Source organism: Electrophorus electricus, chromosome 11 (assembly GCF_041902795.1).
Source record: "Electrophorus electricus isolate QZ-2024a chromosome 11, ASM4190279v1, whole genome shotgun sequence".
NCBI lineage: Eukaryota > Metazoa > Chordata > Actinopteri > Gymnotiformes > Gymnotidae > Electrophorus > Electrophorus electricus.
The window spans coordinates 20944580-20970443 of NC_137507.1; the positions used below are offsets into that span (position 1 = coordinate 20944580).

The 25864-nt window shown below is 37.9% G+C and overlaps 1 protein-coding gene across 4 annotated transcripts; it reads right to left on the reverse strand.

Annotated features, from left to right (window-relative positions):
• Positions 1-412: 412 nt before the first annotated feature.
• Positions 413-25116, reverse strand: hephl1a (hephaestin-like 1a). Of its 4 annotated transcripts, none has more exons than XM_027025912.3 (20): positions 24794-25116; positions 21790-22034; positions 19733-19945; positions 18128-18301; positions 16536-16790; positions 16106-16274; positions 12921-13060; positions 12499-12630; positions 12029-12234; positions 6672-6825; positions 6370-6582; positions 5828-6047; positions 5477-5616; positions 4053-4187; positions 3850-3950; positions 2696-2921; positions 2275-2414; positions 2025-2184; positions 1255-1284; positions 413-1134 (listed from the first exon to the last, which is right to left on the reverse strand). In XM_027025912.3, exons 1-20 carry the CDS (start codon positions 24967-24969, stop codon positions 1067-1069), a joined length of 3297 nt encoding a protein of 1098 aa, XP_026881713.2. In that variant the 5' UTR covers positions 24970-25116; the 3' UTR covers positions 413-1066. The 4 variants fall into 4 exon arrangements, with proteins under 4 accessions (XP_026881713.2, XP_026881714.2, XP_081578784.1 ...); XM_027025913.3 differs by having other exon boundaries at positions 2017-2184; XM_081722658.1 differs by lacking the exon at positions 24794-25116 and adding an exon at positions 23593-23746.
• Between the last annotated feature and the right edge of the window lie 748 nt (positions 25117-25864).

Below are 25864 nucleotides of genomic sequence, written 5' to 3' on the forward strand. Positions count from 1 at the left end.
CCTAGTAGATGACATGCAGCTTGAAATTTACAGACTTAAATGGATAAATGCTAATGGTCTGTTACCTCACCAGACTTTAGTACCCTGGTCTTTTTCACTTTATTCAAACTTGACCAATCATGATAAATGAGTGTCAGATTGAACTTGACATTTATTGGCGCCGTCATCGTGATCATCATGATCATGATCATTGTGATCATGATTCATTCAGTAGTATAGGTCCACTTTGTTATATGTGTGATGCTAATCAGCATGGTGCAATGTGTTCGTCCTCCCAGTGTGTAGAGGCTTTAATGGTGAAGGTAGAGTACTGAACTGTTAAGCACACCCTTAAAGGTGATTAGCACTTTCTATTGATATTAAATGTAGATATCCACAATGGCACATTCTGAAATGTAAGCAGCAACGTGTATAGCAGCTACGTACAAACCTTTATTTTTTATCTCCCAGTTATGTTTCTAGACATTTACAGTGCTTCCAGAGTATAATTACAAACTGTGTGGACATGGTAACATAAATTCAATAAGTATGTGGAAAATGCAAAAGTGCAATCTTGATGTTAGACTAATTAAAATAAAACATGCTCATTAGGTTGCCCAACAAGAAGAGTAGTGACTTGTTTTTGTGACTCCTCCTCTCAGTAGTTTCATTACAATATAGTTGTTTCGCACTCAGTAAAGTCATTTCACTCAGAAAATAAACATCTTTTCTAAAACTCTGAATGTTAAAATTGAATGTGTAAGTTATCACTTGGAAATTTCTTTACATTTTTTCAAATTCCATTTTAGAATTGTCTATACAAAATGTGTGGAAAAATTATGTTTTCCTAGCACTTTATATTCAATTAATTTTCATTTGCATAAACTCATCAAACAAGAAAAGAAATGGTAAAATGGGAGATCTGGTCTTAGTCTTGGTCTTGTCTTTTCATCACTTCTGAAGGCTAGAGACAAAAAAGGTTTTTGTTGCTTGAGTTGTATAGGGCTTCATGTTTAGTGTGTCATGATCTTTGCATTAGTGAAGTTGCAGCATAATTCTGCCCTCTAGCACCATCTCCTGCACTGCATCACTGGAGCCATAAGGCAGTTGTGAAGAGTAGCAGCATTTGCCAGTAATACTGAAAACATGTGTAACCTGCAAGACAGAATAAATCAGTCAGTATAAATTGTTTATAAAATAATAGCATACACATGAAACTTACAAAGAAAGACTCTTATTTAATTATTCAGCATATAATAAAGAAATGAATTCTACCATTGTTCCCAGGTTTCTCGTCTTTGGATTCTGTAGCACCAGTAGAGGGGAAAAAGGTTTGATTAAAGCAGTCTGAATTTGAATTGAATAGCTCAAGTTTTAACAACAAGCTCTAAATATATTCCATAACTGTTTCTTTTTCCTTGCTTTGTAATCTACTAATTGGCTAATAACGGAGCCCAGAAGTTCCCGATTACTGATTACCTTGACCTGTGCCTTGTTTGCCTCTTTGTTTCTCCCTTTTATTTAACATGCACTCATCCAGTACTGCACGTTATTACATGCTTCTGCATTCAGACAGCCCAAGTTTATTGTGAGCTATCTGCTCAGCTTTTCTCTATCCTGTGTGTGTCTGCCTCGAGTTCTACTGCCATTGCTCTATCTTTCTTTGCTTTCACCAACTCGTCACTGTGCTCTTCTGTTTGTTTGCTATGGAGAATAAAGACACTTTAAATGTGCATCTTGCTCCCTCCCTGCCCCATCACACCAGGTAGTTCTCATTCTTAATTATAAAGATATTGCAACAGCATGTATGAATGCTCCAGACAAAGGGGCCAAGACCACAAAACTGTAATCTCTGGTCCTGCTCTGTGATTACTTGAAATGAATGCTGAAATATGCAGGAAACATGCATTTTCCTCCAACCTAAGATTTTAAAGCAGTACTGGCATACTCTTTACTAAAGTCTAAAACTTTACTAGAGTACTAAAACTCAAGCCAGAAACATCAAAACAACAGATGTGAGTTTTGCATCAGCTTTACTTGTTAACCTTTTCTGAGGATGGTGAAGGTGGTTTCCATGCCAGCATGAATGTGGTCTGCTACATGGCAGTGTAGGAGCCATGTTCCAGGAGTTCCTGCTACTAGTTCTATAGTCTGGAAGGTTCCAGGAAACAGGTCATACACATCAGCTCTGTGAGCATGATCTGCCTGAGAGAGAGAGGGAGAGAGAGTGGAAGACCTGAAAGAAACGTGTAATATTCTGGCTGTGAACAGGCCTATCTGAATATATGAACATACCTTGTATATGAAGCTTTGAGCATGGAAGTGAACTGTGTGCATATCTATCTCATTCCCCAGACCCATTAGATACCACTCAGTGCGATCTCCTTCCTGCATTCTCAAACCGTGCAAGTTAGCATACATCTTTCCATTAATACCTGATCAGCACAAGAAGAAATAGAACATTAAAACACTTATTATTACTCTTATAGGGGTTTAAAATAGGAGCACATTTACATTTGCTTTTAAAAGATTTGGAGCAACTGTTGAAGTTCCCCTGAATTTCAGAACTTAGTAAAACAGTGAAAATCCAGCAGTTCTTCCTTTATACAAGAATACTATCATCTAGTTGTGCCACTTTATGTGCTGCCTGGACCCTTTTTTTTACTTGGTATGCAGTTAATGTCAGCTGAATAATTATAATTTGTAAGCAACTAACCATGCATCATGTTACTCTCCATAAAGTGCTCATCATCCCTGTTGAAAGTGTGAGGGCTTTTGTGCATGTAATTCCTGATATTCTCATCCAGGTACCAGGATTCATTTTCATCGAATACCATAAAGAGCAGAGCAAATTCTTTATCCACATCTTTTCGTCGTCTTTTTTTATCCAGCGTCCCCTTACGACACACCAACAATGGTCCAACCAAACCACTGGCAACATCCTAAAACAGAAATATACATAATGACTATGTTCACACCACAATCCTCATTGTACAATTCCAAATTTTTGCTCAGGTAGGATTTGCCTATCTTTGTGGATCACATTCACAATTGCTTGTGACCAGTATTTGTCTGTGAATGCATCTGTTCTCCAAAATGGCATGCATGTATACATTAATATATTTTTGCATGAATCACTTCAACAATGTCAAAAGAAAATATCATGTGTGAAGCAACTCATGGCATTAAAATGAGCTAAATAGTTGCGCTCATATATGAATCATATTTTGGTCTGGAGGACAGGTGTCAGGTGTAGCTGATCAGGTCAAAGGTGATAAAAAGCCAGATGGCTAGGTTTGCTGTTTTTATAGATATTGTTGTTACTGTGTTGCTTTCCTCCATTGTTGTTTGGCCATGCTGCTGGTGCTGGCTGATGATGACAGTGCTAAGTGTATGCATACAGGCAAAAAGGCACATGAATTCTGTTCTCATTCAAGTAGCATGGCCATGAATCAGATGCAAATCTGATCTATATGAAAGTGACTCAGATTTGAATAGAAATGATCAGATTTGTGTGTTCACGCAGCCCTGAAAAAATCAGATTTGTATTACATTAAGGCAAACAATTTGTGATTTGTGAAGATTTGTGTCACTTCAGGATGGTAATGTGAATATAGTCCATTATACTACATTCCACAAGATACATAAAGAGATACTCAAATGCATTAAATGCATATCAAATACACACACACACACACACACACACACACACACACACACACACAGACACACACACACACACACACACACACACACACACACACACACATCTGCATATCATCTTTGAAGTTTATCCATTATATTAGAGTGTTGTCTATGACTCAGCAGTGTTTATATGTAGTGTAGCAGTGGTGTCTGAATGTTCTATACCTTAACAAAGTCCACTGATGAATAGTAGACAAATGTTATACAGTTGGGTTCAGTGGGGCCAGGGCCTGCACTGATTGTCCAATTATAGCTCATCACCTCACCTGGAAAACATACAAATACAGAAATAAATTATGTATATGCATGTATAAGAGCCAACACAATAATATGCCACAGTGACTGGTGTTTGTCTGACTGTAGTGTACCTGGGGGAACAGGAGACAGGTGAGCTTCACTGGTTTTCACTCCATGAGCATGGACTGAGAATGAATTATTGTTCTTAACATTGTTCTTAAACACAATTTGAACCCTTTCACCAACCTCCATTCTAAGGATGGGACCTGCAACACACAATGACAGAAACACTACTGTCATTACATATTCATTTTATAGATAAAAGAACCCACTAATCTCAATATTTTAAGTATTTTATTAATTGACTTTACCAGGCCTTATATTTCCCCATTCACGGGCCAAGACCTTTTCTAATCTATTTTTAAGAAGGCATTATAGCCACCTGACCAGACATGAAGACCATTAACCAAACTCAGGCTTGTGGACACATTTTTTTAGGTGCAGCTTGCAAAAGTATTTTAAAAATATACATATAAAAATATGTAACTTATAAACTTTTAAATGAACATATGCCTTGCGTTTTATGTAAGCTCTGATTCACACCTCAAATAATGAATGATTTGTAGCCTATTGCATTGCCCCTCTTTGAGTGCTTAAGCCAACTGAACATTTCATTGCACACAATGAAAGTATATGATTTGTTTCTAGAACATTGATGTAACATTAGAAAGTATTCAGAAGGAATATATTAATAAACATCAGCCCCTACAAAACAAACAAATCCATTCCTTTTGAAAGGGTATTCAATACATAATAGTCTCAAGTTTGCTCTTTCTTCGGGTTTAAATTTGCATAGTTTTAAGGCGGCAATAATGCAATGTCAGTAAGCACTGTTAGTGAATGTTGGCTTACTTAAGACTCAAGAAGAACTTCCATCTTGGTTAGAAGCTAATATTTTAAATAAAAAATTCATATCAAATGGTTTAATGTCGCAGTCCTAAAAGTCTTCTTAGCCGTCTTTTTTTTAAATTAACAATCCTGGTTTCCAATAATTACCAATGATCATTAATTTATTTAATAGAAGACAAAATAAATTTTGTCCCAAGTGAACACCATCAAGACTTGGGCCGGCTAATTTGTTACAATTGGTCATCATCCTTTCTTCATCTTCATATTAAATCTACACTCTGTACTGCACTCCGTACACACATCATACTGCTGGTCACTGTAAATCTAACTACCTACATGCCAGATCATAACATAACAAAAGGGAATCTGTTCTGGCCTTTAGATTTGAAAAATTTATGTGGCATCATGGTTAGAAAGGGCACTAGTGGCAATGGCTGTAAGGCCACCATGAAATGTATACTTTAGTCTGTACAGTAATTATATTCCACCAATCTCCCATACTATCCCAAATACTCTCATAAAATCAGGTGCTTGCAATAAAAATGCGATCTGAAATAGTCTTTAATCCCACTCTTACACACTGCTTTCATTCCATGGACCATAAAAACTGCAGCTAACACTTCAGTGTTTCAGTTTTGTATCATACCCAGGATCCCTAAATGCTCATCCTCAGGACTTCTGAGCTTCTTTGTTGTGAAAGTGTCATCTGTATACTGCTGGAATACAACCTTCTTGTATTCAGAGCCAATACGAATCCCTGATTTACTTAGATAAACACTTCCAATGCTGAAAGAGAAAGGTGACATTCAAGCTATTTAATCTTGCATTTAAGAATAATAATACCTGTGTGACATAGAGAACAGGGGAATAAATTTTGAATTCTGTAATAGTTGGATGTCTGAAGAGTGATAGTGTGTACTAAAGACCAAGTAATTTGCAGGGTATCTGCTGGGTAAGTGTGTGTGGAGATGTTTTAACTTTAGTGAGTAGCACTGACCTTTTCTCAGGAGTTTCATTATATTTTTCCAACTCCCATGTTCGGTTTGGGGCATAGTTCCACTCTACTTCTTCTGCAGCCAAGTAGTAATACACATTAGGCTGAGAGTTCGTTGCCTTTGATATAGGGTTTAGGCTCTGTGAGCAGCGCTTGACTGTGTACTGCTGGCGCATACCTGCGCGGTAGTGATCAGTTGTACGACAGCTGAGCTCAAAAACCCCTGGAAACAAATGTCATTAAAGGTCAAAAAGGATAAAATAAGTTGTCTACAAAACTATACTGGAAATAAAATTGAATGTTTCACATTCCAGCCCCTGTCATTGCACTGTGGGCTGTAATAGTTATGTCCCTATGACTGGCTATCTAGTCCGATATGTTTAACAGAAATCCAAAACATTCTATAAACAGAAAAATTATGTCCTGGCTGCAAAGCCTGAAGTTTAGAACAGGAGTTTGATTTGGCTGTACTGCTTCAGGACTGGAACAACTTGCAATCATTGAGTCAACTATTTAAACAATAACTTCAGGGTGGAGCCACTCACCATCATTGTCGGGTACCATAGAAACAGTGACACTGGTGTGAGGAAAGACACTGAGTGTGTCACGTGTGATGTTGTCCCGCTGAAATGTGTTGCCCTGGAAATAAACACCATGGATGTCCACCTCTGTGCCCAAGCCAAGTGTGTGCCACACAATGTGGTCCCCTTCACACAAATCCAGCCCAAGAAGATTTCCATACATACGACCATTAACCGCTAAAAGAACACACATGAACAAGACACACAAGTGTGATCACTGTACTGTACAAATAGAAATAAAGCTGTAATTTCCTCCTGGTACTTACAGTGCATTTTATTGCTCTCTTGAAATCCTGCATTTTCTGGGTCTGTCTCTTTGCTGCCAAACTCTTCAATGTTTTGCTGCAGATACCAGCTTTCATTCTCATCCAATACAGTAAAGAGTAGAAAAAACTCCTTTTGCACTTCCATCCCTGTATGCTATACTCACACACACAAAACACATACACCAGACAGACATTATGCACTTGCCAAAGACCAATGCAAAACAATCTTCAGAGAACTCATTAAATTATTTCAGCAGGGTGTTTTGTGTTTGAATTTTACACAGACGTTTGTTCAAAGTTTTTGTATTTTTTTATGTAACAAATTAATTTTGTGTTGTGTGTATATGAATATGTGTGTAGTTGTGTATTGTGTTTTTGCTTTACATGAATACCTATCCTTTCACTTTTCACATTTTGGTATGCTGCATCTTTGTGCTAAAAAACAAGGTTTCCCCTCCCCCCCCATCATTCTGCACTCAATGCCAAAGTGAGAATTCAAAGTAAGTCAAGTACCTTAACCACTGTGCTACTATTGCCCATACCACTGACCAATCTCCCTGTCCCTCCCTGAAAAACACCCTCACAGCATGATACTGCTACCACACCACACAGGGATTGGGCAGGTGATGAGCAGTGACTGGTTTCCACCAGACATGAGGCTTACAATTGAAGTCAAAAAGTTCAATCTTGGTTTCATCAGACTCATGGCATTAAAATGGCATTTTCATCAGAGAATCTTGTTTCTCACAGTTTGAGAGTCCTTTAAGTGCTTTTTTACAAACTCCAGACAGGCTTTTGTGTCTCTTTTACTGAGGAGAGGCTTCTGTCTGGCCATTCTGCCATAAAGCCCAGAGTGGTGGAATGCTGCAGTGATGGATGACCTTCTGGAAGTTTCTCCCACTTGTACACAGGATCTTTGGAGCTCAGCCAGATTGACCATTGGCTTCTTGGTCACCTCTCTTACCAAGGATCTTTTCCACTGATTACTTAGCTTGGTGGGGCAGCCAGCTGTAGGAAAAATCCTGGTTGTTCCAAACTTCTTCCATTTAAGAATTATGAAGGCCACTGTGCTCTTGGGAACTTACAGTGCAGCAGAAATTTTTCCTAGCCTTCTCCAGATATGTGGCTCTACATAATCCTGTCTCTGAGTTCTGTTATTTCTTCCTCATTCATTGGTTTTTGCTCTACTGTGCATTGTTAGCTGTGAGACTTTATATAGACAGGTGTGTGTCTATATAACAGGTGTGTGTGTTATATAGAAAGGTGTGTCAAGTGTCATAGCAAAGGGTCTGAATACTTTTGTCCAGGATAAATTTTAGTTTTTCCTTTATAATTAATTTGCTAAAAAAATTCTAAAATTCCGTTTTCATTTTGTCATATGGGTTATTGAGTACACAATAATGGAGAAAAACTTGAAAGGGTCTGAAAATCTTATGAATGCACTGTATACATGCATTCTGCCTAATGCAGAAGTTCCTATTAGAATCAGATATTTTAACCATATTAGCAATACTCTGAGGACATTATTTTGGCTGACTGTTATATTTGTATTTGTTACAAAATGCTACAGCTGCTTCAATCACAAGTTCCAGGCTCTTTATCAGAGACCTCATTTATAAACTCGCCATACACACAGATTTGAATTTTAGAAAGGTTGTGTGATATTTCATTTAAGTAATGAATGTTCACAGTTAACAGGATAAAATTAAATTTCATGTTACAACGTTTCAAGCCTTAGTTTAGCCTCTTGCCAGAAAATAAATGCTAGTTCATTGGTCCATCCCTACATCAGATAAAAGAGCTCCAGCAGTTTCTACAGGAACTGCACCATAACTGCACCCCTTACTAAGGGGGCACTGAGAAAGCTGAATTGGACTCCATCAGAGAAAAACCCCCAATAGCATACTGCACCTGAGTGTACCATTACACAAAGAAACAGAAAGGGAAATGGAAATAGAATGGAAAGAGAATTCTTAAGTGCACCTACAGTTTTAAGATCATTTTAGAAGGATTTGTATTTGTTCAATTTAACACTAGTTATGTGAACTAGCTATTGTATGCATATCACAATGATCATTCATTCACATCCTGTCATATTTTTCCATCATTTTGATTCTATTTCAGCTCATCTAATACAGAAGACAGGCACAATTGTGAAAATTAACCAAAAAAAACAATGTACTCGTGGGATTTCCAGCGAATGACTGCATGTAGCTGACTGAAAATCAGTAAGCAGGTAATTATATTAGTTCTAAAAAATTTTATGTGGCTAGATGGACTGTATTTTAAGAATATGCGATCCTATCAAGTGATTTATTTGAGTATGCCAGATTGGGCCAGAGGGTGCAGGTGCAGTAGGAAGTTAAATGTGACATTAATCAATTAATGAAAAATTGTATTATATAAAAAAATGTGTGTGTGTGTGTGTGTGTGTGCGTGCGTGCGTGCGTGTGTGTGTGTGTGTGTGTGTGTGTGTGTGTGTGTGTGTGTGAATAAAACATTCACATTAATTAGAATGAGCTTCCAATAAAACTAGACACTAACAGTAAATATACTAAACTTCCTGAGCTTCTGATAAAAGTACATACACTATATATCTATATTTATATATCTAGATTATTATTATTACTATCTCTCTCTCTCCTTCTGTCATGGTTAGTTCCTCCTAGGTTCCGTGTTCCATGGTTTCCCTGTCTTGTGTTTTGGTTCCATTCCGTAGTTTCATTTTCTCCTCCCCTCGTTTGGTTTTCCACACCTGTTCCTCATTTCTAGCTTTGTTAAATTCATGTATTTAAACCCTGTATGATTCCCTGTGTTGTTGCTGTTCATTGTTTGATTGAATGTCTGTATGGATGTGTTTGAAAGCCCGTGTATATAAGTTTGTCCTCCGTGCCTTTGTGTTTATCCTAGCCTCCGTGTTTCTTAACCTACGAGTTTATACTAGTCTCTGTTATAGCCTGCTTCCCCTGTTTGCCTTCGTGTACTTTTGTTTCTTTATCATGTATTCTTGAAATCTCTATGTTGGCTCTATGACCCTGGATGACTCGCTCTTCTCCGCACATGCGCCCAACTCCTTACTGCTCACCATTATACTCTCTCTCAATATATATATATATATATATATATATATATATATATATATATATATATATATATATATATATATATATATATACACACACACACACACACATATGTGTGTCACTCATTCAGTTTTTTCAGGCTTCCTATTACTAAATCTACAATGTTTACAAAATCCTGATTGCTTTACCTCTATACTTTCAAAAAACATACTTGTTTAGACTGGATTATACTTAGTTAATTGAATCTTATTTTTACTTTGTAGTGTTTTATTCTATTAATTGCATTAATACTACACCAATATCATATTATATAATAGAAATGGGGCAACACAACTGGGAATATGGAGTGCTTCCCAGTATCGTATTTCTATGTTTATGAAGTATAGGTGGAAAACCACCAAGATGGACTTAACTGCAGATAGAGAAGCATAGAAGTAATTGGGGTTGTGTGGTAATTGGAGTAGTTAAGGCTGAGAGAATTTGGCTGTCCCTGTAGTTCTGGCTGAGGGAGTGAGGGAGAGAAGGGGGTTCACGCTTGTGTTGGTGAAAATGGCATAATTATGTCATCATGGAATTTGCTTTTACGAACATTCCAACATTCGTTCCCTATGGAAAAAGGTTGACTTTGACTGGCCATCACGGTAAAGCCAAAAGTCCAACACGTCACAAAAGTACTACACTATTCCAATATGGAATCTAAGTTTTGGTCGAATTTCATAATTCAGTGACAAAGTTTGCAATCTGTGAAAAGTGTGAAAAATTGTGAATAGAATAAGAACTAGAAAGGGAAAGTTCATGAATGAGCATGTTGCCATGGCAAAGCAGCTAAAACAAGAATAGGGCTGTTTGGCTGTTGATTACCTGATAAATATTTGACATTATGTTCATTGCTGTTAAACGGTGTTTAAACATGAAATTAAATCCTGTAATTCTGTTGAAATCCTGAAAAACTGAAATGTTAACACTGTTTAAATGAAAATGAAATACTGTTTAATGATATAAAAATGCTTTGAAATGTAACATGAAATATAATCTACTATACGATAGTTGATGCTGAAGGGTTATTTAGCTGTTGTGGTATTTGTGATTGAAGTCTGTTTGCCTGATGGGGTAGATGTTGTTCAGGGGTATTTTGTTGTGGGGCTAATTTTGGTTGAGGGTCCATTGGCTGTGGAGTAGTTGAGAATAAGGGGTTGTTTAGTGTTTTTTTTAATATTGATAACAGAATAATTCCTGTGAAATACACTTTACATGTAAAATGAAATGCTGAAATATTGTTTAGCTGTTAAGCAATTCCCAGTTATGTGGATGCTAGGGTGTTACCAAGTGGTTGCTAGGGTGTTTAAGAGTGGTTGCTATGATGTGGCTAGGTGGTTGCTAGGGTATTTCAAGTGGTTGCTAGGGTGTTACCAAGTAGTTGCTTTGAAATACCAGATGGTTGCTACAATGTTATGAAGCATTTGTTATCGGGTCCCAAGTGGTTGCTAGGGTGTTACAATGTGGTTGGTATGATCTTAATAGGTGATTGCTATGGTATACCAGATAGTTGCTAGGGTGTTGCCAAGTGGTTGCTAGGGTGTTGCTAGGTAGTTGCTATGGTATCCCAGGTGGTTGCTAGGTTGTTACCATGTGCTTGCTATGGTCTTGATAGGTTGATATAGAGTTCCAGGTGGTTGTTAGCAAGATGTTGCTATGGTCTTTGCTAAGTGATTCCTATGGTATCCCAAGTGGTTGTTATGGTCTTGTTAGGTGGTGGCTATGGGATCCTAAGTTCTTGTTAGGGTGTTACTAAGTGGTCGCTATGGACTACCAAGTGGTTGCTAAATTATTAGCAATTGGTTGCTATGAGTTTCCCAGGTGGTTGCTATGGAGTCTCGTGATTGTTAGGGTGTTATCAAGTGGTTGATATGGACTCATTAGGTGGTTGCTATGATATTCCAAGCAGTTGCTAGGGTGTTACCAAGTGGTTGGTAAGGGTTGTTTAGCTGTCCCTGGAGTTCTGGCTGAGGGAGTGAGTGAGGGAGCCAATAATACGAATGATAATAAGAAGAACAGAATGTTGGCTTTGTCAAACCAACATAATAAGAATAATAAGAAGATTATTTAAAAAAAACAGAATGTTGGCTTTCTTAAGCCAACATCATAATAACAATAAGAAGAAGAAGAAGAAGAAGAAGAAGAAGAAGAAGAAGAAGAAGAAGATCAGAATGTTGGCTTTGTTAAACATGATTTTACCAACATGATCAAATTGATAATTGGGGATAGGGGTGTTACCTGCCTACCACTCTCATCCAGAGTTCCTTTCTTGCACACTTGTAAAGGTCCCACCAGGCCAGAATTGGTGTCGCGGACAGGGTCTGTAGCAGAGTAATACAAGTATGACAGGCAGGGTGGGTCACTGAGTGAGGGCCCTTCTGTCACCCGCCAGCGATAGGTGAAGGTTTCGCCAGTATGAACAATGTCCCCATGTTTCTGAGAACCTGAATAGACAAGGACATAATCAGCCTTCTGTCATAGATGCCATCTATTCAGAGTCAGGAATTCACTGTCTTAAAAGGAGTGTATGATAAATTCTATATCACAATTTAAAGAGGAAATATATTTGTCCTTTTGTTAATGTGAATTCCATATTTTCTTCTGAAAAAATGTTTAAAAATTTGTTTTGTTTCTGAGGTTTTGAGTATGAGATATTTACGGTAATGCATATTATTCATGCCTGTGTGTGTGTGAGAAACACGCCTCACCATCCTGATACACAGCTCCTTCATAAGCTTTATCATACAGGACGCCATGAGGCTGCATGCTGAAGTTATGCTTGGCATTGTTCTGAAATGTTACCACAATGATATCTCCAGCTTCTGCCCTAATGACTGGACCTATGGAAAGTAGGAAAGGATCATTAAGAGAGAAAACAGAAGTGATCTGTAGCTAGTGTGGGCAATTTTATAACCACACAGAATGGACTTATTTTCTAAGTTTGCTAACTTAAAAAATGCATACTAGAAGAGTAACTTGTAGCATCTTCACACATTTCTAGAGTACACAAAATAGGCAAATGACTCCTCAAACAGACCAAGCTAAGTCCAAGCTAAGTCAATGAAAGAGGTTGGCTGCACTGGTGAGGATTTAAAATGACTGACAATTTAAGAATCAGGAAAGTTTTTACCCAGAATGCCAAGGTGCTGTTCTGAGCCTTGTCGCTCTATCTTGGTGGTAAATGTGCCATCTTTATAAGCAATGTATCTGACCTTTCTATACTTTCCACCCAGCTTCCCTCCATCTGTAACAAAGAATTCTTTAGAGTCACTGTAAAATGAGAGGGGGAGGGAGAGAGAAAGAGGATGGGGGACATTAACTTTCACATTTAGAGACATTTATTTTAAAAGTGTGTTGTGTTTTATGTTGTGTTTGTTATGTATGCTGTCTGTGGGTGTATATGTAACAGCTCAGAAGTAATTGATACCATATTGTGTTTGATTAAGACACAGGGGTGTAGGTACCATGCCAGTTGATCAGGTGGCAGCACCAACAGCAATGCATAGAACAAGATATTTTTGAGACCTTCTCTCTTTCTTTCTGCAACAGGCTTAGACCTAAAAGAGGGGCTCCAATATCTCTATCTCTCTCTCTCTCTCTCTCTCTCTCTCTTTTCACTCAGTACCACAAGGACAGTTAACAGCAAACAGCTGAAATTTTTTTTTTTTTTCATTTAATTAATCCAAGTAACGGTGGAATCTGAAATAACGACTGATGAACATTACTGTGGCAACAGACCCACCGAATTACTTCCAAGCAACATTGCATGGTCACGCAGCCTGAAATACAGGCGATCAATTCCCTCTTGAACTGTGGACAAAACTTGTATTCCTGGAATTTAGCACCAAAAGGACAATTCCCAGCACACCTGGACGATATTTTATCAACAAAGAACCAGTGGTGAAAATTCCTTCCAATTCTAGAAGAATTCAGTGAGCACGACCAGCTGGCATAATCACCCAAAATCATCAACACGTGAGACTTTAAAATCTGGGCAATCCCTCTCTCTACTATCAAACATGTCTTATCATCTTGCTTCCCTACGCTCAGACAGACCTTATTGTTAGTAAAACTAGTGCCATTATCCTTTGTTCTATGATCACATTAGGACAGGCCAGCGTAGCTCATTAATACAGCCACATTGCTCTGCTGTTTAAACGCTGCACCCTTTTTATTTGCTTTGATGTCCATAGGAGAAAAAAGAAAACAAGTCCCGCCTCCTCATGCTTGTGCAAGCGTGTGCACGCCTTCCCACACACATTCACTCTCCTCTCCTTTTACACACGTACACTCTTTTACTTTGTTTAACTTAAAATATACTGATTAATGGATGCTGTTTGTGATTCAGAGTAGTTGTGTTAATAAATGTATCATTTATTTTCATCAAGTTGTCAGTCTTGATATTATTCAGATGGTGGTTGTTACCAATATCATCAAAGAAATCACTGTTATTTAAGTCCTTCGGGGATCAAATCATTAATGTCACTTATTTTAGTTAAAAATTAAAGATTGTGATTCTGATTTGGTTTGAATATATGAGACTGATAAATTGAGACTGATTAATAATGCATAGTTAGTCATATGTATTGTAAAGGATTATTTGGTGAAACCCCTAGAGAGGACACTGCAAACTGATCTACTGCTTTACACTACTGAATAACCTGTAAGTATTTCTGTAAATGTTTGAGGCTCAGACATACTCTCAGTATTTAAGGGTAAGCTGAAAATCTATCTGTAAAGTCAGGCATTTTATTAACTACTTCCCATCTTAGGTAAAAGTGTAGATCTGGGGGTCCATGGGCTTTGAGAGTTATGGTAAACCGGGATGTTATGATGCTGTCACTTCAACTCTCTTTTTTCATTCAAGTTTGTTGACTGAGAGTGGCAGAGTACTGATGTTCCACGGTGCCCTCATGCCTGTGGTTCCTTTTGGCTCTTTTCTTTTAGCTGTGCTGCCATAGCTAGATCTGCCGTAGTAAATCTTTGCACATTATAGTTCCCTCATTTACACACCCTCATACCTGGTCATGCCTAATAATATATTCTCTCTTTCCGCTAAGGTACACCTACCCCTGATGTCATGATGTTAATGAGCATCAACCCATCTCAGCTGCCATGGCTACTCCCGCCACCTCATGATGTCTCCTGCTGTAGCCCACACCGACACCCTGGCCAACTACTTCTCTGTTGCCCTTGGTGGACGTTCTTGGGCGGGATGGGTTTCAGACACGTGCAAACCACTGGGACCAGACTAGTACTTTTAGAAAACTGGACTAGCCATTAATTGCTTTTTTTCCCCCAATTTTATTTTTACTTTATTTAATAATATAGTTTATTTATTTTTTCTTTCGAAATTGTTACTATTGTGGTGACCTTTGTAGGCCAAAGAGAGATAGGCCCCCCCCTTTGAGTCTTGGTTCCTCTCAAGGTTTTTTCTCATGCTCTAGGGAGTTTTTCCTTGCCACTGTCACCCTTGGCTTGCTCACTGGAGCTTGGACTTGAACATTTTTAAAGCTGCTTTATGACATCAGTTGTAAAAAGAGCTATGTAAATAAATTTGAGTTGATTACTGAAATGACAGTCATAGGCATAGCAGTCACCTATATGGATCAAGATGTCATTCATTACAATCTGAATGTGTCCTACACAATCAGGATGGTTTTCATTCACTACAAACAAAACAATAAATTAAGTTGTATAAATCAACTATAACCTCAAATTACAAAAAGGCTTAAACACAAAATCAAACACAAGCCAACTAGGCAAAAACTGAGTGACTTTCAATATTTACGCAAACTAATAATGAACATTCTGGTACAAACTGAAAGGGCTTCATATACTGTAGACAAATGCAGGGAAGGGGCAATAGAGGCAATAGAGATACTACTCCACAGGTGAAAATAATACACCAGAATTAATAAGGACAGTTTAATGAGTGAAAAGGAATGCATGAAAAATGAAAAAACTTGTGGATTTTCTTACAGTGTGTGTGTGTGTGTGTTTGTGGAGAAATGGTGAACAAGATCTATTTCTGTAGGTAGGGTGGGAAAAGGTTGACAATTATACAAGTAGCCTATATATACATAATGACGCAGGCAGCTAATCAAGAAAACACTGTGAGTATCTAAATATTCAATAGATAATTAAATACGAAAATTAATTATTATACCACTCATTAAAAAGATTTGCTTTAATGTGGTATGACACAGTGACCTGATGTCACTATGAGTAAACAAACTTGTGGTAAGCTGGCAAATGCTGAGGGATAATGTATATATAACACCAGTAGATCACAAAATACCTGAAAGTATTTACCTGTGAACTGCCGTTAGCAGTTCATCAGTAAATCCATTTTTCCCTGAGGGGGCATAGTCCCAGAGCTCCTCCTCTGCAGCAATGTAGTAATGTCTCTCATGGCCAGGGGGCACTGTAGGTGCAGTTTTAGTCCCACACATAGAAACCTGATAAAAGCCCTGCATACCTGCTACTCATTGCAGCAGCAAGGAAGCAAAGAGACAAAAGAAACACAGCGTGAGAGTTTTCCCCTGGATTTCTCTGATATACATCAGAGTTCTATAACATGTTATAGTGATATACCTTACCAGTGTTTATAGCACTAACACTGTAACAGAATAAAATGCAGAACAAATGTACTCCAAAAGTAGATGACCATATGGTAAAATGACAATGCATGTTATGTCATACTTTAATATATTTCAGAAACACATACAAGAAGAAGGAATACCTTGCATGTGATCATTGACAAGGCAACTAAGCATCCACTTCCCTGCTGTCATGGGAATCATTTCTGCAGTGACAAAAGTGGCAGGAAACAGGCTGAGCACATCAGTGCGGTGACCACGGTCAAGTAGGGTGTGGCCATGGAAGTAGGCAGAGTGAATGTCAACTTCATTTCCAATGCCAAACAGATGCCAGGATACAGTGTGTCCAACACACATTTTCAGTGGTGGCAAGTTACCATAGACATAGCCATTTATTGCTGGAGGGAGAGAAAAGCAATCAAAAAATTAAGATGACATCATTGTTAAAGAAGTAAACATACTAAAGGTGGGATTTGAAAATTCTATTGTTCAATCTAACATAGGAGAGAAAAACAAACAAAGTTTAAATGGAACAGTAAATCACATCTCTAATGATATCTCTCTGATGGTCCATTTGAATGACTTGTCCAGTCATGTCATAAAACAATGAGACCATAAAAAACCCCATCAACCCGATTAATTTGTGAGGTGTAGAGTGTATAAATCTTAGAGAAAGGAACAATTACAAATCAAGTGGCCCTGACAGTAACTCCACCTGAATCCCCAGGAGCTGTGCATATCAACTGGCTATTGTCTTTACATCTATTAACATTTCACATATCACCACCTTAGTCTCTTTAAGACCACTATAGTACCACTGCCCAAGGAAACCAAGGTAACATGTCTGAATAATTACTCACAAGTGGTTCTTAGTTCCATAGTTACGAAGATCCAGGAAAAGCTAGTCAGGTCAAAATATTATCCCTGGTTCCCGGGACCATTTCAATTTACTTTTTGCACAAACGGGTCTGTGCATGATGCTATATATCTGGCTTTACACATTGCACTTGAGAATCAGGATACTGATTATGGCCTGGTTTTATACTATAGTTATACTACAAATTAGGGGTGACCACCAAATAGTCGACTATTCACTGCTTCAAATTAAGAAACCTGGTTTGACTGCTAATCTCATAAATGAACTTCATGTTTAACATTTATTGCTAGTTATAGCATATAACTAATTAGTCACAAAGTGCAATGTGGACTAATGCACTCTGCACAGTGAGAGCTTTCAAGATAGCAGGCCACTAGGAGCCATGGCAATTCTTTTCAGCAGTAAGACAGATCACTACTCAAATTTTATGGCTCCTTTACGGATTTTCAAATATTTCAGATGGATTGTTGACACATATGTGAAAATGCTATGCATTGGTGAGAGTGGTCACCTTTAATGCATGTTGGAATTAAACTAAGAATGCTATTAGGTAATATCAGTGAAAATAATTACTCTTGAATGAGTAATTGTTATTTACGTGTCTACAGCTAATTAATGTATGTGTCTATAGCTAACTTAATAATTATATAGATATAATTACTAAGCTAGCAGGTCAACCTGGAAGCCTGCCTGAAATGCACATGTAGTCTCAGCACATTTGTGCAGTATCTAGCTATCTAGAGACTACATGTGCATCTCAGGCAGGCTTCCAGGTTGACCTGCTAGGTAATCTGCCAAAAAACAACCAAGATAATGATCACTGCCCTGACCATAAAAAAATTAAGCTGAGTATCTTACAATGCAGTAGGTTGGATTTATAAAATGCATCTCTTTCCAGGTTACTAGTATCAGAGCAGAATCTGTTAACATTGTCATCAAGATACCAGCTGAGATTTTCATCCACTACACTGAACATTAGAAAGAATTCTCCATCCACATCAGACCGCTTAAGTCCAGAGCTATCCAGAACTCCTGAAAGTGAATCACAGAGAGCATTAATACAGAGAGTGCATATAGCCAGTGCTAATTTCTAGTAATGGGCTGTGTAAACCTGATTTGCCGTGGTTTAGTAGAGTAAAAGAATGCATCATTATGAGTCCAAATATATTCTAATATTCATACCTTCATTTTTTGCACAATCACCTCTGTTTTGGCTTCTGTAAAGCTCTCTTTGTGCTTGAAGACCCTCGATTAAACCCTTAAAATCTCATCGCTGTTCATCAAAATTACATATTTAGAAGTTATTTCCAAGCAAAAATCTCCTAATGCCATAAAAGTGGCTTGATTGTATTTTTGCCTTCATTCAGTATGCATGGATCTATGTTCACCTTCAATTTAGTTGCTCACCATTGACTCACAAAACTGGTTGCTTTCTGTAATGCTAGCTACTGCATGCTACACAATGGCAAGTAGTAATATTGGAGTACATGTTCAAATCTGAAACTTACTCAGAAGAAGAGTGAACTATACAGGGTCTTACACACCAGCTATTTGGCTAAGGGCTCCAAACTTGGTATAAATTAGTATGGAGTGAGATAATGTATGCTGAGTTTGGAGCCTCTAACAGGTCAAATGCATTTGAATTGGATCAGTCAAAATAACACTACAGGGGCATATACACAGGCTGTGTGATCTAGTGGCTTCTGATTTTGCATGCATAGAAGGCATTTGCTGAGTTTTTCAGCCCTGGGCTGAAAACTCAGTATCCAACTCTTTACATTACCCTATATAGGCAGCACTCAGTTTATCCTGTTAAAGCAATGCTGCCAGGCTCTGCATGATGGCCATTTGACTTAGAGGCCCCCAATTTTGCTCAAATGAGGTCAAGTGCGGTTGAATTGGAAATTTGGCTGCATACACTAGACCTTAGAGAGATGCTGTATGCCAAGTCCCTTGGTCAAAAGGTCAGCAGGCCTTGACCCTTTACATTTACTCTTTACAGTTGTTCTTGTTTAGATAGCAATTTGACAAAACTGACAAAAGTTTAGAATTTTGTTGAATGAAGCCTATTTAAAGGGCTGAATGAGGGTTGTTAAAATGGGGGGGGGGGGGTTCTTGATTCTATGTTATCTTGACCAATGCATGTCACAGAAATTTCATTAACACCCAAGAAAACTGTTAACTTGGGTAAAGGGGGTATGTCACCTTTAATGTGTACGGTGCTTAATGATATGTAGTATTGTTGGGACATTGCATTTTGCATCATGAAAACAGGCACTTAAATAATTGGATGCATGCGTGTCTATTGATGCGTGTAAGTGTGTTTGGGGGAGATACATGTGTGTGTCATGCATGAGATTGCATGCATGTGTGTGATGTATATGTACACATAATGTATATGTACATGTAAAAGAGTGTATGCTTGTGCATATATAGATGGATGTAAGGTTGAATGTGAGTTACCCTCCTTGCAGGTGAGCAGTACACCAATGAGTCCAGCCGCGATGTCTTTAGGTGCATCAACATGTGAATGATAAATCCAAGTGAGGCAGTTGGAGTCATATTCTAGGGGCGCAAACTCTGCTTTCACCTTCCATGTATACTTGTAGGTCTCGCCCGGAGCCACAGCATCATCTTTCTTACTCTGACCAGATGTATCATCTGGATACAGTGCACCTAGTACACAGTGTCACAGTGAGTTATATGATGTAACATAGAGGTGTGGTAGTGATGAAAATAATTGGCATGAAAATCTCTAATATAGAGTATTTATATTATTTATAAAGTGGGAGATTACTGAGGTAGAAAACTAATTTAATGAAGTTTTAAATTAATATTCTAAACACTCCTTGACCTAGTGCTCTTTACTCAATAAAGACATATGTAACATCTTATCCCACAACAGAAATAAACATGACAACAGCCAGCCAGTCAGTCAGTTTTGGTTTGCATGTCAAAGTACATGCCTATTTCCTACAACAAGGCATTTTTTGAGCTACCAGTTTTGAAGAAAGCTCTGAAATCTAGAAAAGAATTTGTGGAACCAGTGAGTGGCACTAAAGCAAAAGCAAAAGTAAATTTGCAATATCCTCCAAAGTTGAGGAAATTGTTGGCAAAAACTTTACTACAACATCAATTAGTAATTTGGATATCTGAAAGGTGATGAATGACAGATTCAAACAGACTGCAAAATATATTGTTGGTTGGTGCAAACCAAGACAGGAAACAACAAATATTTTCCATCACCTGAAAAGGTGCCATCCCAGTGACTACAATGACCACACCCACAGTGTGAAATGTGGACCTCGTTAGTCCATCGACATTTTAGCAGCGTGTGTGGGGCTGTACTAAAACAATAATAAATTGTGTTGTCTTTTTTGCCCATTACCCAATATGAAAAGCGATTAAAAGGAGCAAGGATATAACAAACACAGTTTGTTATATCTTGTAAATAAAGACCTTCTATTTTCTTTAGGCTTCAGTCATTAGAAGGATACTCTCCAAACTGGCAGCATTATAAAATTATATATTGTGATAAATACTAATATTGATCAATATGGGGATTAGATCAAAATCTGATCTAGTTCCCAACCTCATCAAGGCTGGCTCACCATTATCCGATGCCCCATATCTTACTTCATCAGAAAGTCTCTTGAGAGGTTCTGTTCCTCTAAAGAAATTGCTGCATTTATACTAATTCTTAAGTACCATGGCGTTGATCCTTCTGAACTTTCTAATTACAGACCCATTTCTGATCTCTAGCGAAAATGCTAGAATGGATGGTAGCCTATCAACTACAAAGCTATAATGTCAGAATGGTTTTCATACTCTGCATAGCACTGAGGTAGCCCTTATAAAAGTCACCAATGGCCTCCTCCTTACTGCAAACGTATTCTGCTAGACTATCGTACCACAGTGTTGTATATATTGTGTTGTACAGCTGTACAAAAATTACAATTACCCAAACTTTTATGATTGCACTAAACACATTGTGTATATGACAACTTGTAATGACTACCTCTTTCTTCTATTTCTGACACTGCTCTAGCTTAAGCTCTCTTCTCTAAACATGACATTTCCTCTTCTTGGCTTGTTCATTCTTCTTCATTCTTCTTCTATTTAGTTTGTATAGTGCCATGTACTTACTATATTGTAATGCAAACTTCAATGTGATGAACACGCTACATAAATTTAACTATTATTTTTATTTAACAATCAGAGGAAAGCTAAGTGTGACAAATTCTCCTATTACTTATTTCTGTTTCACAGATATTTTTCTTTAGGTAAAGGGTATTTTTTAGGTATTTTTCTTTAGGATATTTATTTCTTTACGCTTTTAGTGTAGCTCACAGAGAAAGAGAGAGAAAAATGTGAGATTTAAGAAATTAGACATTTAACAGAGTTTTGGTTTAATGGAAATTTCCTGTTGGGAACTTCCACCAACACACCAGTTAGTATCCCTTAACATTCTCTTACTCTCCTGAGGCACATAGACAGAAAAAGGGAAGGGCACATCCTACCTTCAGAGTCCTTCTCATAAAATACTCCATGTGGATGAAGTGAATAAGGCCGAGATGCAAAGTTCTTCATGTACACCACAATGTCATCACCCACTTCTGCTCGGATCACAGGTCCAAGAAAGCCCAGCCATTCTGGCTTAGAGATTTCAGTGGAGAACCCCTCATCTGTGTACTGCCTATACACAGCTTTTTTATACACACTACCAATGTGCTGTGGGCCATGTTCCAGAAATGTAGAGGCATACCTTAAAGAAAAGAGAAGGAGAATGGTGAGAGTTATTATTTACCTCTAAACCCCTGTAATAGTGGTCTATGTCCATGTAATTTTTTTAATTCTGTTTATTTGCATGAACTAACCCAGGTTTTAGAGTTATGTTTATTATCTTTATCATACACCAACATCAGACAAACTTGATGTAATTTAGACCTTTTGTGTAGAGTTAAAATGTATCAGGTATGAGTTAACAGTTCCAGAACCCCAGAGAGATTAATAATTTCAAAAAGGCAAACTAGAAAGCAGGTGGGCTTCATTACATCATTATGATGGCATCATCTATCTATTAGCTTTCATTACAAGATTTTGAAGCTACTTCCCACTTTCATGTTATACAATGTATATTGTATTTCTTGTCCTGTTTATATGCCTATTGGGCTTGTCTTGGTACTTCTTATAAGACTCCATTATATAACCAGCGATTATGACATGAAGGCATGACACTTTATTATGGCTTGTTTTGTATAACAGACACCCTGTCATACCATACAATGACCCAGATCAAAAAACCATGGTAGAGATGGTGTCGTGTCTGTTGATGCAGGAAAGAAGAGACAGGAACCAGTGCGTTACCTTGTGGCCTTTTATTAATACAGAGCTCTGGAGATGTCAGTTCACAACGCAGTGCGAGTGAGATCTAACTTTGCAACAGACGGACTTATAGTTTTCTCGCCTTGCGCCACTTCTGCTTTTGTACTTTTCCATCTCAGCCATCGCCTCTGTCTGACTGTCGCGTACACATGTCTTCTTGTATAATCACACATATGCACGTCTAGGGCATTTCCTGTTATGTCTGGACATACAGTAATTATTTTATTAATTCAAGCATTAGTCCTATTCCATTCTGCGCATTATTCTCTATTAGTGTAAGCTTAGCATTCATTTAATTTATGCAACCCCACAATGGTAAAGTCCTTAAGAGATACCACTGGCATAAAATGGCTTCTCACTAAATGCTCAAAACCATCACCATTGCCCTACATAAGTTTGACAATGGCACTAAAAACTTTACTGAAAATGGGGGGAGAAAGGTTTTCAAATTTGTTTCATGTCATGCAAATATTCAATCTCTCAAACAATTTGCAAAAAAGTCTGTAAAAACCATATATGACCCTGGCTCCTTTCTTACACAATAACATTTTTCAAATGTGGCTTTCATGCACTATGTAGCTCTTATGTAACTTGATGTAAAATACTCCTTTGCAAAACGTGTGTGAATTAACCTTTTTCCTGTAATACATAGAGTGAAGCTCAACTATAAGACCATAGGCATAGCAATACATAAGCGAAGTAGCTGTGAGTAAAAAATCTTAACATTTTTAATTACGCTTAAAACATGTCTTTGCTGTCAAGGCTGTTTAATCACCCTTAGTTATATTACATACGCTATATTAAAACAGAAAATCAGCACAATTAACCAAGGTTTTAAAAAGAGAAACCGTCGAAACAGCTGATGCGTGTTGATTGTTTTCATGGTCTTTGGCCAAGCCTAAACGTACAATTAGGCAGTTTTATGAACTCGTACTTACTCTCGTTTTCTTACTTCTCGTTGCTGTGTTCTTTTTAACGTATATTACCCTTTAAAGTATATAGTTTCTATACGCGACGTTAATTTAAAGTAGTTCAATTCAGAGTTCAATGTTAAATTTTAGGTTTGTTAAGACAGCTGTCTGGAATACTCCCCGTAACGTCGCTTTTGTTTTGAAATTTCTTGTCATTCTCTTACCGTAATGTCTAATACACACACGTCCCACAAAAGAACGTGGCGGCTGGCTTGACCAGTTAACTTTACTGTGTTACCTTTTAAAGCCTATTAATAGTCTGCATATTTAAACGTTAACTTCAAGTTACGATAGAACGGAATAAGAAGCTATTATCGTTCATATCCACGTTAAAGTCTATTATCAGCGCTCAGCTGATGATGGCTTTCGAAGTTAACCTTCAACGCATTTCATTTCAGTTAATTTTACTCAAAATTGACTGACTGCGATCTCTGAAAATTTAATCGCTGTTCTGGAACCGACAACTCCGGTATGTCGGATTTACTTAGGTCAACTCAGATTTCAAGGTTAAGTTTTCTGGAGTACCCCCATGGATCGTGTCAAGTATTGTTTTGGTGTGATCTGCCAACAACGCTCATTTAATGTACAGCTCCGCACAAACGCTCCACGCCTAATTGAACGTCTGTGGGTGTGCATGTCAGGGCGCATAAGAGCCTCTGCGAACTAAGGTTTACCTACAAAAAAACTTCCTCTGTGTCGCTGCTAAAATATTACGTGCATATCAGAAGTATAATTCAGCATCAATATATAGCACAACAAAGAAGCAAGTGCCTCAGGCTGTACAACATTTGTACATTTCCAAATGGCTACTAGATTAATTTGGCTTGACTAAAATGAATCTTACGCTTAACCATTAATTCCTAAACGATAAATGCTTACCGACTACCTTGTTTACAGCTGTAAACACTTGGGATTTTTTTTTCTTAGATGAGATTAGCAGCGGTTGCCTGTTAAATCTGTACAGACTTATTTATAGGGGTCAAAGTTTTTACAGTATCTCATTCTTTTTATGTCGTTAGAAATTGTCGATTGGAGGGGTTGAAAAATAGCAAAATCACATAATCAATCGTACATGATCGTGCAATGGTTATATCGTTATATTTAATATCAGTAACAATGTTTGCTACTATTGCAATCGTTCCGTGAAAACACTAGGTTATTAACTTACTCGTCATCACTGATATCGAGGTCATTGATAAGATTTCGTCCACTGGGTGCATAATTCCAATCTTCTTCTCGAATTCCGATGTAGAATGTCCTTGTAACGCAGTGAATTAAAGGAAAGACAGTCAAGATTGTAAAACAGAAACACAAGGCTTTAGCTGTCATTGTATGAACAGACATCGAGGAATTGTGTGTTCCTGTATCCAGTCTAGAGCTAATGATATTCGCGAATAAACACGTATCACAAAAAAAACATATTATTCGCGAATAAATACGCAGCACTATTTCACAAGGTGGCTGCTCACAATACGTATGACAAAAAAACACTGTTCAGCTGCTGTAAGTTGAAACTGAAAGTGACATTCACATTAGCTCCTCCCTGCAGCTGACGAAACTACGGAAAACCACTGAAACTCCCAGTGAAGAGGAGCCTCTAACTACATGCCGATTATGAAGCACTAGCACACCGCGATGCAGACTGCGCAAGAAGATGGTGGCCTCGAGCCCCTAGATCCAAAATCCAAACCAATACATTGCAAAACTCAGCTTCTCCTCTTTAGCAGTACGATCAGCCAACTGAGCATCCTGGAAGAACTGGAAGATCTACCAGTACTACAATAACATACTCAGCATGGATAAACTCGAAGGAAAAAATTAAGCTAAGAAAAAAGCCAACTCCCTTATCGAAGAGACCACGGCCGGCAAGCTCAATTGGTGTCTAAGAAGATCAGGTAAAATCCCCGCTACATATGGAGACACAAAACAATGTGTAACCAGCAGAGTTTCTCAATTTGCTTTTAGCCAATTCATGTGCCTATTGAATGTATGTACTGCCATGTTGTGTTAGCCTCGTAGCTTATTTCGGCTACCACAGTAATTATAATTACCATTCACAGCTGTGAGTAATGAATGATTGAGTTTAGTAGTGTATATAAATGCTAGCACAGTCTGACTGAGCTAGGCTCTGCTGTTCACATTTTAATCACTATCACCAGCTTCCTAAAGGAAGCATGCACACAATGAATAGGAGGGGCCCGAGAACTGATCCTTGAGGAACCCCTTGAGTCACAAGAGA